Source organism: Podarcis raffonei, chromosome 3 (genome assembly GCF_027172205.1).
Source record: "Podarcis raffonei isolate rPodRaf1 chromosome 3, rPodRaf1.pri, whole genome shotgun sequence".
NCBI lineage: Eukaryota > Metazoa > Chordata > Lepidosauria > Squamata > Lacertidae > Podarcis > Podarcis raffonei.
In genome coordinates, this window is record NC_070604.1 from 51,907,140 (window position 1) to 51,924,301 (window position 17,162).

Below are 17,162 nucleotides of genomic sequence, written 5' to 3' on the forward strand. Positions count from 1 at the left end.
CATAACACAATCTGTCTAAAAAGCTAAGCATTTTTAACTTCAGTCACCAACTTAAATCAGTGTTTAAATTTGATTGGGTTGTGACGTTTTTAAAGGGTCTGTTTTCATGACATTAATCTGCCCTGCCCTGCAGCTGACAGACTCTCCAAGCTATATTTCATCACATATCAGGAACAATGGCAAATATTCAGTGACATATTTTGCTGTGGCCTTAAGGCTTGTAACTGGCTCTGGTTGACACAAGTTCACTTGTCATTCATAAGTGAAGGTGATTAGCACTGTCAAGAGATGAGCTGGGGGCAGAATTCATTGATGGGTATCCATAGTTAATAAACGATGTTTGTTTCCCAATTGGTACTGAAGGATCTCCTCCTTAATTTTCAAAAGAAATTTATAGTCTTTAAAGCTGCAGAAATAAGGACATGGAACTTGCCAAATGAAATCTGAGAAATGGAAGGAGTTCCTTGCCTCTCCTTATAACAGTAGAATTATAAACAAACTAATTACTCTGCCTCTACACAGGTCACAGAATTTAGCTCCTCCTTGCAAAAGGCTTAGATTTCTGTTTAAGCTTAAAGTCCATAGCAGATAGCAAGTTACAGGAAAAAGAAGAGAAGAAGCAGAGTCAAGTGAACTATGCCTGGAAGTTTGTCTTGCACTGTTGGTCAGTAAAGATGTGCTTAGGAAATCCCACTGGGTAATAAGAGTAGTGAACCTGTGGCCCTTGATACTAGAACTTCCATCATTCCTGGCTGCTAGCCATGCTGGCTGGTGTTGATGGGAGACTGAGTCCAACATTATCTGGATGGCCACAGCTTTCATTTACTGAAGGGACAGTCCAAGGGGAACATAATCTAGAGCAGAGCTTTCCAAACTCTGTAATGACATGTTAGGTGTGTCATGCGAATGCTCCTCTTGGGGCTGGAAAGGGGTTAGTTTAACTTCCAGTATGCTAGTAAAACTGAATTACTGGGTCATGAAATGATATATGTCTAAAAAGCGTGTCACCAACGTTAAAAGTTTGGAAAGCTCTGATCTAGAGTCTAAACCCATGCAGTGTAATATGAAAACAGACTTAAAGGGCACCGTTAACCAGCATCTGTAATGGTACAATCCGCCCTACAACTACTTGCAAAGGCAAGGTTGGGTTTTGGCTTCCTTTTCTCTGAGCTGATTGTGTGGAGGTTGTCTAATTATTTTAACCAGTCAGAGGCAGGCTGTTTAATCTAGACTTTTGAAAAAAAGTGCCCTTGGTAGAGCTTCCCACTTATTTTGATTTAGTGGGAGTGGCTCCACCTTTCTGAATTTATACATCTTAGTCTACTGAATAGCAATGACCATTGACTGTCATTGTGATCAATTAAGCCAGCAGAAATTGTATTTTGTTGCAAAAGCAATTCAGCAGGTATAAGAACACTGCCTTCCTGTGCTGTTGAGTTTGTTTTGCAGTGCTCATTTTGCATTTTAGACAAATGAAGCTAAAAGCTTCATGAATATGTACAAAGAATTTATTTGCTAGTGCCTCTTCTGTCTCCCCCTGTGTATAAGTGAAACAATAAAGTAAGTAATTTTGGGGACGGAGTGAGGGTAATGGAAGTGGAAAAGTTTGATCAATCAGAACACTGCATTCATACCAGACTTTTTTGAAATTGGTACTTTATAAATAAGGCAACTTCAGACATGGCATGTTGGCAGCGATTTTTTGTTTGTTTGTTTTAAATCCAACAAGAGCTCTTGGCTTTTCACATCAAAGTTTGTCGGTTTTGCTTGAGGCAGCTTTTTGTCCTGAATAGATGGAAATAGGCTGGGCAGAAAAGCACTTCATATTGCTCAGACTTGTGCAGGGCAATCAGCAGCGTGGAAATATCTTTGCATTTCATGGGCATTTGCTGTGTTTGTTGGCACCCTTCCCTTTTCACCTCTAGAAAATTCTGCCTGTCTCCTTGGCACCTCTGAGCAATCAGCCTTCTCCGCCTTTACGCTTTCCTCTGCCTTTGCTTAGGCTGGAGAGGCCCTCATGAAATGATGGCGCGCCTTTCCTCCTGCTGCCAGTGGTTAATTTTTAAAAGGAGACATGCACTCTCTTATTACACGAGATGCGCTGGAAACAGGTTTTTCGGGGCTGAGTGACCAGGGGATCAAATGTCTTCCACTACACTTCAGGTTGATTTCTGAGGGCGTGTGGGGTTCTCTTTATCTCCCAAAAGACGCTGGGGCTCAGACGTGCCTGGAAGCCGCGTCCTTTGAGACTTGCGCTCTGATACACGTCCCAGATTCCTCTACCCGCTGTAGGCCTGACCTGGATGGAGGAGGCACGAGGGAAACCTCTCTCTTTGACGCCCTTCCTTCCCCGGGCGCCGAGGTCCCACGTGGCTCCTTCTTCCGTGCGCCGTCTTCAGCGTCGCGCTCTCCTCGGCGCGGACCCCATGGGCGGTGACCGGAACTCCGCCGTCCTACCTGAGGCGCCCGTGCCAAGGAGAGAGCAGCTGCTGTTGGTGCTGTAGGCGGAGGCGGGCACCGCTCGCTCGGGCGGCCGGGTGTGGCAGGCAGGCAGGCTCTGGCATTCAGACAGTTGGCGCCTCCGCAGGAGCCGGCTTTTGGCGCTCTCCTCTCGAGAGCTCCCCGCGCCGACTAAACGGGAAGCTCCTCTGAGGTGGCCGGCGAGCTCCGGACTGAGGCTGCCGAAGGAGGAGCGCGAGCGAGCGGTCATTAGCTAGTGAGTACAAAGCAAACCCAGCGCGGTTTCTCAATGGGTCGGAGAAGGGCGGGAAATGGACGTCGTTGGCGCGCGGGAGAAGTTGCCGCGAAATCCCTGCGGGCCAGAGAGGAGCCTTATCTCCCCAGTCTTGCCGAAGGGTGGGGTGGGGGGACGGCAAACGCTTCCTGCCTCTCATTGGGCGGCAAGGATGCCCTAGCCGTAGACCTGAAGGGAGCAAGAGCTAGCTGGTTGGAAACCGCGCACCTGGGGCCGAAGTCCGCTTTCGCTCAATCACCGCAGCCCTTGAAGCCGGCCGTTGTTTGGCAGGGGCCTCAATTGCGAGCCCAGGGCCCCGCCGCCCTCGTGGCATCCAGATGCTTTTTTTTAGGTGAGCGCGCCGAAAGAACTGGAGATGGATCCTCGTCCTCTCTAGGCAGTTGGTCGCATGGCGTTTTGCTGGGCTGTAGAGTTTTAACGCTTCCGTCCTTTCGCAACATAATCATTGGATTGTTGCCAAATATCACAGGATTATCGATGTACGCTGAAAGAATGGGGGAAATACCTTTGTTTAAAAGAAAACTAAACGTATCTCCTAACAACGCTTATAGTTCAGGCTAAATGCATTGCAATCTAGAATTTGTTTTATTTTTGTCTTGAATACTAAAAAAAAGCTTGTTTTTATCCATGCCACAGATTTTAAGGTGACACAAACTGTGGCTGATAAAAGGAAGATTTATACAACTTTTAACCTTCATACAAATTTTAGCAAAACTACTGTAGAAGTTTACTGCTAAAGGTGCCCTCTGATTTACCTTTAATGCAGTATCAAAGACACATTCCTGCTTAAGGCAGGTGCATACATAAAATGTAAGCAATTCCTGTAAGTATTTATATGCTTCATTCATTTGACTAAAGATATGAGGAAGTTTGTGAATGTTTGCATTATAAGTCTTAACGTCATAATTATGCTAATGTGAATCGTTATATGTAACTAAAAAATGATGATTATGTTACATGTAAAGATACCCTTTTCATAGAAAATTCTATGGTTCAGTGAACAATTCAATTTCAGGGTTTTTTAAAATTTCTTTCAACATATAAATGTTTAGTAATGAATTATATGTCTTGAAAGAAACATTTAGTCTAACTTTTTTCCTTTTCTTGTTCTTCTTTTTCAGTCCAAAACATCCTCTTCAGAGTCTTATAAGGAAGAAAACAAAAAGAAGCCAGTTTTGGGAAAGTTTGGAAATTTTTTTACTACAGGGAGAAGAAAAAATCCCAAAAACACATTAGAAGCTTCTTTAAGGCCAAGTGTTAAAAGTGCAAGCTCGGGTTCGCCTCACAAGGGTATCGCTCCACTGGCATCGATAGATATTGAAGACTTTAAAGATCTGTCTAAAAGTGAGGAATCTCTTATTGACCAGGTTTGCAGTCAGGACCAGGAAAGGATACGAAATACTGTTAAAGACACAGAAGAATATCTCTCCAAAAGGGATCTGACACGATTGTATAATGATATTGTTTCAGAATGGAACACTAAAGGAATTAATTCTGACAGTGAATTGTCATCTGATTGGCGCAGCAGTACTGAGACAATAAAAAATACATTATTTGATAGCAATCTTACACTTCAGACACTGGAAGCAGAGAATGATCTAGTCACTGACACAAAAAATACTACAACTCCAGATTTCTTTAGAAGTTTAACTAATATATCCAGTGAGGACCTAGAACATAACATATTAAACCACAAGGAATTAGTGGATGTTCATTCATGTTCAGAATCAGAATATGCACCATCAGAGGAGCCATCTATTTTGGAGTCCAGTGAACGTGCCCACACTTCTAGAGTGTTGACATTGGATATTTTTCTTCGTAGAGCTGAACAACCATATTCCAATGAACCAGTGACTGTTGTATTAGACGACTGTAGTAACACAATGGATAAAAAATCTGCAGTAAGGAGATCTGGAAAGAGGAGAAAATCTCAGTCCTCCAGTGACATGCCAAATGGGGACAAAAATGTAACTGAGAATACTGCAAAAGAAGAACCTGTTTTTGATGGTATTGCTTCAGATTTGGTTTCAGAAAAAATAACCACCCCTGAAAGAAAAGCTAAGACTTCTCAACAGATGAATTCTCCCACAACTAACCATGACACAAGGACTGGAAGTAATCACAAGGGACTTACTAAGACAGAGTTAGAGAAAAACAAGCAGCAGACCCCTACTTCATCCCCATACAGGAGGAAATCCTTAAAAAAGAATCAACCTGACACAAGTCCTCTTTCACCCACAGGCTTGAAGAGTCATGGGAAAGATTCATCCACCAAACGACAGATTGAAGGAGCAACAGATAGTAATCCAATATCAAAATGTACTTCAGCAGAGAAGCTGTCTTCTGGTGAAAGCACTGTAGAGACTCCTAAAATTTCTTCTCTAGGCATCACAGACAATAGCACCGTGTCACATTCTGAAAGAAGAACAGAGTCTAAGGCACCAGATATTGTCAACAATTCTGATGGCAGTGCTTTGCTGCGCACTGACAAGCAAAGAAATGGCGAGTTGGGAACTACAAATGGAAAGCAAACTACCTCTGGTTTGGATGGTGCAAAAGAGAGAAATCCATGCTTTGATGTTTCCAGAACTGTCACAACAAAAGTTAGTCTGTAAGTAGTTTCATATTTTAAATTACATTGCTTGTTGCAATAAGATGTCCATTAAATCCCTTGATAAACATGTATTATAATTGCTAAATGTGTATCCTAATTGCATGGATTCCATGTCAGTATAATATTTTGACTACCTCACAGGAACTCCAATATGTTATACCACTGCAAAAGTCCACTTAGTATTTACGTGACTGAAGTTGGTATAGAATATTTTCTTCTTGTTAGCTTCTATTGTGAAGCTGTGTATTGCCACCCTTTGTCTCACTCATTGTTAAACTTTTCCTTACTTGGGAAAAATTATAAGTCTTGCTATGGAATATAATTTTTAAAAAAAATTAAATAGCATTCATTGTCTATGTGTCCTCAATAATATTTTCTTTGGAGAAGACTTCCATTGTGCTTATTGTAGTAAGTATCTGGCTAAGGGCCAAATAAATGTTACCTAGGGTTCCATATAAATTTCTCCCAGTGGTTGTTTTTTGTTTCATTAAAAAATGAAAACGACCTCTAGACTAGAGGCTACTGTCAGAAGTAGAGGAAGACCAAGTGAGGAAGAGCCACATGACTGCTGCTATTTGCCTTCTCATAATTACCTCCCTCAAGCCCTCAAGCTGCCTTTTCTTCCATCCAATGCGGGGGGGGGGGACGGGGACGGTCCAAGCGAAAGCAGCTTGAGGATGATTGCCAGAGGAAATAAACAGCTGTTGGGGTGGGGAGGGGATCCTCCCCTAGCCCTTCAGTCTTTTGAGTCTATGGGTATTCCTGTGGATGATGATGACTAAGAGAGGAACTGCAATCTTGGGGGAAGGTAACTGTAGCATGCGGTTTGGACCTTATACTGAGTAACGCTACTGGCTTTTGTAACCATCTTGTCTGGCAGAGGTTTTCTAGTTTCAGACTGTCCTCGTACTGCTATTGAAGGTCTTTTAGCTAGGGTTGGACTGAGTATCGCTGTTATGTTGAGCATGGCTGTAGAGTTCCTAAGCTATAGTTGATAAATCAGTGCCTTTTCAAGAACAGGAACAAATTTGTCTCTAGCTCAGTGGCTGTGATTTTTTTCTTGGTTTACTTGCTTGAGTCATTTAGAAGGATCTGTGATGTGGAATCATAGGCCCAGACAGCATTTGAAATCAACTGGTCGGCAGTCGCTTTTTGCGAGTAAAAGAGGTTTGGTTTTTACTTTTGCTAGAATGAAACTGCAGCCACGTCTCTTACAGGCTGCTTTTCTGCTTGATTGCTATTTTGGTTTTTAAAAACTTGTATTTTGCACACAGCATTTATTCCATTTTCAGCTAAATCGCCCATCTTGTCTTCATTTGCTTTGTAATCGTGTAAAAAAAATGTCCCTAGACATACTGTTGTGGCAACTGAAAACTAGGTTTAAGGCGCCATTTGGCTCCCAGCTTTTATATCTCAAACATTGGGCCCAGTTCATAGACGTGCAGGGCATACCCATGTGTTAAGGTGTTTATGGCAAGTGGCTCCCTCTGCAGTTATGGCAGGTTTAACTATTCCAAAAAGAAACACAAAGTATGGGGGGGGGGCAATTCATTGCCTCTTAGAGCTGTGTCCAACTGTATTTCAAGAGGCCACCCTGCAGCACTTTTAGGAACAGGAATTGGATCTTAGTTTTATATATGTTGCTCTTACCTCTTCTTTGTGCCATAATCACTAAAATAAGTGACTTAGGGGCTTGATGTGTAGTGCTGTGGGGCAAAGTATTATTTTTAAAGAAGACTGAAATATGTGGCCTTCAGCACTTATTTAAAGGCGTGAGTGCACTTTTACAGCTGTGTCAAGAAATGTGAGACTTGCCACACCTTGAATTATCTTAATGAGAAAACCTGGTAACATAATTGCGTGTATTATAGAATCATAGAATCATAGAGTTGGAAGAGACCACAAGGGCCATCGAGTCCAACCCCCTGCCAAGCAGGAAACACCATCAGAGCACTCCTGACATATGGTTGTCAAGCCTCTGCTTAAAGACCTCCAAAGAAGGAGACTCCACCACACTCCTTGGCAGCAAATTCCACTGTCGAACAGCTCTTACTGTCAGGAAGTTCTTCCTAATGTTTAGGTGGAATCTTCTTTCCTGCAGTTTGGATCCATTGCTCCGTGTCCGCTTCTCTGGAGCAGCAGAAAACAACCTTTCTCCCTCCTCTATGTGACATCCTTTTATATATTTGAACATGGCTATCATATCACCCCTTAGCCTCCTCTTCTCCCGGCTAAACATGCCCAGCTCCCTTAGCCGTTCCTCATAAGGCATCATTTCCAGACCTTTGACCATTTTGGTTGCCCTCCTCTGGACACGTTCCAGTTTCTCAGTGTCCTCCTTGAACTGTGGTGCCCAGAACTGGACACAGTACTCCAGGTGAGGTCTGACCAGAGCAGAATACAGTGGCACTATTACTTCCCTTGATCTAGATGCTATACTCCTATTGATGCAGCCCAGAATTGCATTGGCTTTTTTAGCTGCCGTGTCACACTGTTGGCTCATGTCAAGTTTGTGGTCAACCAAGACTCCTAGATCCTTTTCACATGTACTGCTCTCAAGCCAGGTGTCACCCATCTTGTATTTGTGCCTCTCATTTTTTTTGCCCAAGTGCAATACTTTACATTTCTCCCTGTTAAAATTCATCTTGTTTGTTTTGGCCCAGTTCTCCAATCTGTCAAGGTCGTTTTGAAGTGTGATCCTGTCCTCTAGGGTGTTAGCCACCCCTCCCAGTTTGGTGTCATCTGCAAATTTGATCAGGATGCCCTTGAGTCCATCATCCAAGTCGTTGATAAAGATGTTGAATAAGACTGGGCCCAAGACAGATCCCTGTGGCACCTCACTAGTCACTCTTCTCCAGGATGAAGAGGAACCATTGATGAGCACCCTTTGGGTTCGGTCAGTCAGCCAGTTACAAATCCACTGAGTGGTAGCATAGTCAAGACCGCATTTTACCAGCTTCTTTACAAGAATATCATGGGGCACCTTGTCAAATGCCTTGCTGAAATCAAGGTAGGCTACATCCACTGCATTCCCTTCATCTACCAGGCTTGTAATTCTGTCAAAAAACGAGATCAGGTTAGTCTGACATGACTTATTTTTCAGAAATCCATGCTGACTATTGGTGATCACAGCATTCCTTTCTAGGTGCTCACAGACTGTTTGCTTGATGATCTGTGTATTATAACACAGCATTGCACCCTCATCATTAAACAATCATTTGAAACAAAATTTTGGTATCAAAAGTTATATTTCATTTAGATCCCGTCTACTAAAGACACTGAGGAGTAGAATATATTGTGCAATTTGATCCTGGGCTGGGGATAGTTGAATATCCTTTGTACTTTTCTTCACCTGTGCACTGATAAAGCTTATATTGGACATTGAATCAGGTTTTTTAAATAGTTTTTGAATGAACTTGTCACTCATTAATTTATGTGATTTGGACTGACATATAATCTTTGGGTCTGATTGTGGGGGAACGGGGACTCTTCACTTTTCAATTTTTTAAGGGTGCTGAATAGTTAAACAAGAACTTGAGCTTTTCTCCCACCATAGGGTAATAACAGTTTCTCAATCACTTGATATGATGCCTGTAAGGAACTGAGTCATTAACCACTCCTGATTCCTGAGGCTTTTAAAATACCTGTTGAACTCTCTAACATCTTGCAGCACAATCCTATAAAAATATGCTCAGAAATAAATCCCACCGAATTCAGTGAGACTTACTTTGAATTTTTAGCTTTGATTTTACATGCATCTTATTTGCAAATGCAACAGAAAAGATACAGCTTTAAGGTAATAAAGCAGTGAAAGTCTTAGTTGAGACCTAAGCTGCCAAACATTTATAATTATGGGTGGGAATAAAACTATGTTCTCAAGAAGATGACACATTCACCATGTTACTCATTTAAGTAGTTTTTTTGTGTAAGTTGTAATATAACAGCATGTTATACAGAAACTTAGAAAGCAGAGCATCTGTGTCTATTCAGAAATGAAAATTCAGTTGCTCTGCCTTTACATTGTATACTGTTATTAATTGATTTTCATATATTATCTGACTATGATAGGTTGGTTCACAGTGATGCTTTGTGAGCCACTGCTTGTCTGTTTACACAGAATTAAGTTCACTGACAATATCATAAAATGTGGGGTGGATTACACTAGTGTTAAGTAGAGCTGCTTGAACAATTGTTCATTAATGGCTCTGCATCATAGAGTGAAGTATTGAACAGAGAGCCACAGAGATACCCTAGGCCAATTCCTTTTCTTGTTTTTATAAATGACTTGGATCGGAGTGTGAAGGGGATGCTTATCTGATCTGCAGATGATCCAAAATTGGGAGGAATATCTAACACCGTATAATATATCAAAATCGTAGAATTGTAGAGTTGGATAGTTTTTAAATAGCTGGGACATTGGCTAAAACCAACTAAAGTAAATTCAACAGAAAAGTCTTGTGTGTAGGTATAAAATAAAAAATAAAAGGATGAGAGAGGCAGACATAACAGTTTTCAAATGTCTAAAGGAGTGTCATGCAGAAGATAGAACAGACTTATTATCTCTTTCTCTAGAGGGCAACAGAGGTGGAAATTTCAGTGGAGAATATTTTGGGTAAATATGAGGAGAAACATCCTACCAAAAAGAGCTGTAAGTTTTGTTTGACAGTGAAACATACATCTCAGACAGTGGTGTTCTTTTCTTTGCTGAAGCTATTTAAACAGAAGCTTAATGGCTATTTATTAGGGAGATGAAGTTGCATTATGCACTGCAGATTCTGCACTGAGCAGCAATATTGGACATGATGACCTCCAAGGCCCCATCCCTGCCAACTCTGTAATTTCATTTTATGTTTGTTTAGGGCTGAAACCTTAATTTAATATATTGAGCTTCAATCCTAAATACAATTTATCCAAACTAAGATTCATAATACAGTGGTTCTTTCTTCTGGGTAAATATGCAATAGGATTGTTCTGTAAAGCCAAAATTGTATGCATGCTTACCTAGATTTAAGCCTTGAACACAGTGGGACAAACATCTAAGTAAATATGCACAGAAATACAGATTTGCTTGGGTGGAAATACTTGCAGTTGTACATATACATTAAAATCAAAACCACTAATATCTGAGGAAGCATTGGGCTGCAAGACTATAGCCTTTCTTTGAATAAATTTAATTGAAATAAACAGAATATACTTGCAGATAAATATGTTTAGCAGTAGGGTGTTAGTGTCATTTTCCATGATATTCAAATTAATAATTCACTAGCACCTTCCCTTGATTTACATTGCTTTTCCTGTCCTGACACATCTGTTAGCATAGTTTCCAGTGGAGACTATGACTTATAACTGTAGGCGTATTATGGGAACTATAAATCATTTATAAGTAGATGTTGTTTTCCCTTGTTTCATTTTAATAGAATGGATCATAGCTTCAACATCTGTCAAGGGTATGGGTCAGTCTTTTAGGAAGATATAGATCTTTTTCTTAACCATTTGAGTTTGCATTCTCATCAAGTCTTCAAAAGAGAAACAGAAACATACACTACAATTATCCAACTAGACTATAACTCAAATATTTACTTCAGCTTTTACATTTTTTTTAATGAAAGTATGATGGCCCTCTTCAGGCAGTCTTCTTCAGTGTTAAGTTTACAAGTACAGTGGTACCTCAGGTTAAGTACTTAATTCGTTCTGGAGGTCCGTACTTAACCTGAAACTGTTCTTAACCTGAAGCACCACTTTAGCTAATGGGGCCTCCTGCTGCCGCCGCGCCACCGGAGCCTGATTTCTGTTCTTATCCTGAAGCAAAGTTCTTAACCTGAAGCACTATTTCTGGGTTAGCGGAGTGTGTAACCTGAAGCATATGTAACCTGAAGCGTATGTAACCCGAGGTACCACTGTACATGGGGAGTCATGGGGACACTAGCCCCTTGCATTCCACCCAGAAGCATGTAGACAGCTGAACTTAATTTTTCAGAATCAGTGCTGTATGCAGTAGCAGTTGGTTTGTTGGCATGGGTGGTGTGGCATTGCTTGAACTTCCCAACACCAAACATTGTTACTGGTTACTATGACAGGAGAGGAGCTTGAAACAGTACAGATGCAGCAGCAGAGCCAACCCAACACTCCCACTGCTGCCCCCACACTAGGCTCCCCTTCCCCTTACACCTGTCCTTCTTGGTAACTGGCAGCAATGTTCAATGTTGGAAAGCCAGGTAAGCAGGATTGCTCTGCTGACTGCTACCGAGTACATGATTCCAGCTAATTCTGTCCATTAACAGTCAAATTTTCAGCACAATATTCAGCACAAACTGTAGCCTCTTCAAGGGAAGACCCACATAGAGCACATTTATCCAGTCAGGAAGTTACCAAAGCATGCATCACTGTGGTCAGGCCATCTTCATCCAGGAATGGCCATCATTGATGAACCAGCTGGAACTGAGCAAAAGTACTCAACACAACTGAAACCATCTGGGCCTCAAATTACAATGCCGAATCAAAGAGTTCCCCCAAATTATGCAAGTTTCTTTAGGGAGAGTAAAACCCATCTGGAACAGGCTAGGTTAGAAATATTCACCATTCCATTACTGTTTTTATATTGCAAACCGCCCTGTGATCTTTGGATGAAGGACAGGATAGATATTGAATAAATAATAATAATACTGCCTCCACTCCATTCCTGCCTTCAAGCAATAGTCCGGCATCTTAGATCCTCCCATTCTATTGGCTCAGTCTTCATGAGCACATATGAACATTTTTCTTGCTAAACAGGTAAAGTCAGTGTCTGCATGTGTCTACAGGACTGTGAACTGTTGATGCTAAAAAGATGGCATAATACATCACAGCAGCAATCAACTTTTAATTACATATGAAAGTATGTTCATGGAGTGCATCCATGGTGTATGTTTGAGTAAATAGGAAGTGTGAATAGTGTTTGTGTGTGAGAGAGAGAATTGCAAGTGATTTGCAGTCTATAATTTCTGAAAGAAATAAAGTGAGCTCTTGTGAGAGTAAATAATGCTTATAAATCTTTCTGATATGTTGTTGTTGTTGCTGTTTGTTGAATTTATATACCACCCTATGCCTAGGGGGTCTCAGGATGGTTCACATAATAAAATAGATTGTAAGAAACACTTTAAGTTAACTTGCAACTTAACAAAGGTAAAAGGAAATAATTGTATTAATGTATCTTCAATAAACCCACATTCTAAGGAATGATATGTTTTCTGTTAGGTTTTCGGTAAGGCTATTCTTAAAAAACCCCACACAACCCACTGTCCTAACAATATATATATTTCTTTCATTTCAAGGAAACTAACTCTAAATACGTCTTCTTAGGACCGCAGACTTTACGCAGCATTATAAAATTCATTTGCCTTTTTTATGCCAAGTTAGACCAGTGGTTTTCAACCAGTGTGCCTTGGCACCCTGGGGTGCCTTGAATGATGGTCAGGGGTGCCACGGGCAACACTGGACTCTGTCCCTCTTTCCTTCCATCCTTCCTTGGATGCCTTCTCATTTCTCTGCCTCCCAAAGGCTTCCACAGCAGTTTGTTGCAGCAGCCCTGCCTATGAGCTCCCCAGATGAATGGTGCGTCTGGGGCTGGCCAGGGAGTGCTGTTTGCCAGGAACTGAGACAGCCTCGGAGTAAGCAAGCAAGCGATTGAGGGAGCCCAGCCAGCCATTCCACCAGCCCTTACTGTTGGGAATGGACAGACAAGTGGGAGGCCAGGCAGGCAGGCGCTGAACTGGCCTTTCTTGTGCTTGCTGTGTGCTGAAGGGGAGTCTTTCCACCATGCTGGCCTCAGATTCACCTTTGGCCAGTCTCGGTTGTTCCACTGAGGCTGGGGGCATCTTCTTCCCAGGCCCCTGGGGGGCAATGTGAGGAGGCACATCTCTCTGGGGCAGTGAAGCTCAGAGATCAGGGGCAGCAGCATCAGCGGATGCCTGGAGGACTCCCAAGGAGAGGGGAGAGAAAAGGAAGCTGAGGGAACACTCCACAAGGGAAAGTGTTCAAAAAAGGATGAGAGGCTGTCATCTTCAGGCAAGGGGTGACATAACTGGGCTCCTGAGCCTCACAGGGGTGCCACAGAAAGAATGTAGTTGGTCAAGGGAGCTGTGGACTCAAAGATGTTGAAAACCTTTGAGTTAGACCTATAAGGATGTTTCTTTAGCAGAAATTTTGCTAGAATGTTGTGGGTTCAATTCAGATTTTCCCTGAGTGAAAAATCATTCCACTGATTGAAGAGGTGTGTGTCAATTTTCACCTCCACAAAATCTGCTTCGGAGAGTTGGGAGCCCCTCTAGATCAGTGTGTGGGGGGGATGCAAAAGAAGGGGGAATTGGCAGATTGGAGTGTGTTCCATGAATGGAAGGAGGCCTTCTGGCAGCAGTTTGACAAGTCTGGAACCACCCATGCATATTTAATTAGTACATAAGAACTGTGCTGGATCAGACAAAGGCCTGTTTATTTCAACACTCTGTCCTCAGAGTGGTCAACTAGATGTCCATGTGAAGTCCACAAGCAGAACCTGAGTGCATTTGCACTTAGAGAATAATAACTATACTCATATAACACTTTCCTGGGAGTAAGTCTCATGGAAGTCAATGAGACATACAGCACAAACTTATACATATTTACAGGGGGGCACTCCTAGTGCCATCACTATCTATTTTAGGCACCAGGTAAAAACATTTTTCTTTCGCCAGCCCTTCAATGCGTAACTCTGAATATTTTTAGTTGAGTGGGGTTGGGTTGGATTTGCTCTTTTATGCATATTGTATTTTAGGTTACTTTTACTCTGGTTTTTAATGGTTATGTCACTCTGAATTTATATTTTTTGGAAAAAGTGACTAAATGTAATAGTAATAATGATAATTAATAGCAGTAAGTCCCCTTGTATTGAATGTGGCTTACTCCCTAGCTGGTGTATTTAGAATTGCAGCCTTATTTTAAAGAGGCATGCATATAGGATTGTGCTAGAAATAAAATACATCTTTAAAGTTTTGTTGACAAGGACTGTAAAGTAATTGTTGTATTATTTTGTTTTTACAGTCCAGCTAAACCAAAGAATGTAGAATTAAACCTTAAGGCGTCCAGAACTCTAGAAGATGTGCAAACTGAGCAAGATTCTATGGACAAAGCTGTTAAAATTAACTTCAGTATTGCCAATAAAATATCCATGTTTGAAAGCAAACAAACTAATCAGAACCAATCTGCTGAGATCTCTTCTTTAAAAAAAGGTTCTGTATCAAATACATTTGTTGGCAGAGCAAAGCTGAAATTTGGGAAACAGCACCCTGAAAGTGAGCAGACCAAAAGAATAACAAATAAGCCAAACAATCGACAGAAAGCATTGCAAAATGGTGCAAAGGTGAAGGATGTATCTTCAGATATAAAAATCAAGTCTGAAGAAGGGACTCAATCAAATATTATAACTAATGAAGAAATTGGAAATGCTGCTGAATCTCAGTTTAGTCAGAATGGAAAAGTAGATGATAACCATGCGAGTGTTTTTATTTCTAAAAAAGTTGATACAGAATTAGCCAACGATAATTGTTTGCCTAAAACGCCATCTATACTACAAACTGAAGAAATTGAAACAATCCAAAATGATAACAGGAATACAAATGTCAGATCCATATCTCCTGAAAGTGGAGAGGAACTTTTCTTGAAAACAAACATGCATTCTCTAAGTAAAGAAGACCATTGTCTCCTGCAGCCTGACCCAGTGCCCCCCAAAGTAGAACACAACATGACTTCTCAGACTGAAAATGAAGACACAAAGATGACAAATACGTTTTTGGAAAACAAACAGATATTCGAGCAGAATTTCAGTGGACAACCTGATTCAAACAGTGATTGTAATGTCCCTAAAGCTGGCAATGAGGATACCATTTGTGATTCCCCAGACATGACGAAGTTTACTGAAACTATTAAAAATCTAGACAGCTCTATTTGTGTACCTCAAAAAAAGAAAAAACCCAAAGTTCCAAAATCTCCAGCACCTCCCTTTGCTATGCCTCCAATTCATGAGGACAATTTAGAGAAAATATTTGACCCCAATATATTTACAGTTGGTTTAGGAATCAAAAGAGACAAACCACGAGATTTAGCCCCATCCCTGCAGCTGAAATTGCATAGTCTAGAAACAGAGGCTAGAGTCAGACCCAAACGTGCCTCAGCTGAGAACAGCCTTCTTCTCCAATCTCTGAAATTATCTAACAGACCAGACCTTGCACTTACCCAGGAAGTAAGTGGGAAAGAAAGCAAGGATGGTACCGATGGCGACATTAAGAGATCTCGACTTGAAAAGAGTGCCATATTCTCAAGCCTTCTATTACCTTCAACTAAAGAAAATGTGTTTACTCCATCTGTAACATCTATAAACACTATCACAACAACCTTTTCATCTCAGAAGAGTGCTAATTGCCCAGGAATCCCTCCTCTAATATTTGATGTGGCTCAGAAATCTGAGGTAATAGGACAAACATCATATAACTACATATAAACTCATATGCTATGTATGTTGTGTTATACCTTAGCAGTAAACAACCACTGTTATTTTTTATTGTGCTGTTCAGTCTCTTTCAGATTTCAAAAATCCACAATTTATGGAGAAATATTTGCAAACTGAGGATCCAAAAAAAGAGAGAATTTTGCAGATGGCAAACTTTGGAAACCCTGACACCAGTTTTTCAAGCTGGTTGAAACCTGGACAGTATGAACCAAATAGCTTCTTACCAGACATTGAGGTGTGTTTAATGTTGTTTGTTTTAGAAGTCTGTCTGCATGCTTTGTGCAACTAGAAAGTCAAATTGATTTTTGCTTTGCTTTCTTTTGTTTGATATTGGTTTGATTTATATACATACCTACATATATTTTGTTGTTAGAACAAAGAATAGCTTGAATTGGAAATGACTATTTTCCAGGAAAAAGATTATCTTTTCAGTAAAGTGAGATTTCATTAGCATGCTGCATTTCTCTAACCAAATGGTCAAAATGAATCTGGAATGAGAAGATCATGGCTGCATCTAGGCACTACTGATTGCCCAATTTAGCATAAAGGCAGGAAACAGTGGAAGAAAAAATATACAATCATACTGCAGTATGTCAGTTGTTGTTTGGATTCTGCTGCTGACCCCACCAGTCCTCACATCTACAGATTGTTCAGCAGTCAGTTGTCCTGAACCAGCATACGTGTTGGTTGAAAAGCCTTCTAGAATCACTGTAAGAATGCCTTCAGTCTGCAGCTGTTAAGAATGGTCATTTAAGATAGGTTTAAGATTTACTAGACAAAAATGAAATGTAATAGTAATAGATTCAGCAATCATTTGGCAAACTGACTCATCAAAACAATTTTAGACTGTGTTCCCACATCCCATTTAACTTGCGCGCATTCAGCTTTACATGCATGCCAAAAAATTAAACAAAATGAAAAGGAACAGTGTTCTGGGGAAAAAGACACTGGCAACCACACCTGCCATTGAACACAACATGATTTTGACTTTAGGCCAATGTAACCCCCATGTAAGTTGCAGGCTTACTGTATGTTCCTTTAGAAATTCTATTCTGAATAATAAAAGGCATATTGGGAATCTATGGATTCATATATATTGCAGGTCACGTGTGTGTGGAGCGGGGCACATGGTTGCACAGATACAATTTCTGGTGGCCCCCTCCCCCGAAATTAGTCTTCAAAACCATTCTGTTGTTGGGGTAAGCCTGGTTGCCATATGTGTGTCGTCCCATAACAGTTTTTTTGGTTTGCAACTGTGCTCGTGGGTGCAAAAA

At 41.0% G+C, this 17,162-nt stretch overlaps 2 protein-coding genes across 6 annotated transcripts in view; one reads left to right on the top strand and one right to left on the bottom strand.

Annotated features, from left to right (window-relative positions):
- The window catches only part of CRYBG1 (crystallin beta-gamma domain containing 1), a 93,341-nt gene that overhangs the window by 43,624 nt on the left and 32,555 nt on the right, over positions 1-17,162 (top strand). The window contains exons 3-5 of the mRNA XM_053381569.1: positions 3,877-5,366; positions 14,424-15,846; positions 15,953-16,123. Coding sequence (XP_053237544.1) covers positions 3,877-5,366; positions 14,424-15,846; positions 15,953-16,123 — 3,084 coding nt within the window. The remainder of the gene's footprint in view (positions 1-3,876; positions 5,367-14,423; positions 15,847-15,952; positions 16,124-17,162) is intronic.
- RTN4IP1 (reticulon 4 interacting protein 1) overlaps positions 3,204-17,162 on the bottom strand; it is a 92,515-nt gene continuing 78,556 nt past the window's right edge. For 4 of the 5 annotated variants that reach the window (XM_053381582.1, XM_053381583.1, XM_053381579.1 and 1 more), the window contains one exon: positions 16,118-16,621. In XM_053381582.1, coding sequence (XP_053237557.1) covers positions 16,403-16,621 — 219 coding nt within the window. In that variant the 3' untranslated portion in view covers positions 16,118-16,402. Of the gene's footprint in view, positions 3,240-16,117; positions 16,622-17,162 lie in introns of those variants that run through there. The other variant, XM_053381581.1, reaches the window with a different exon arrangement.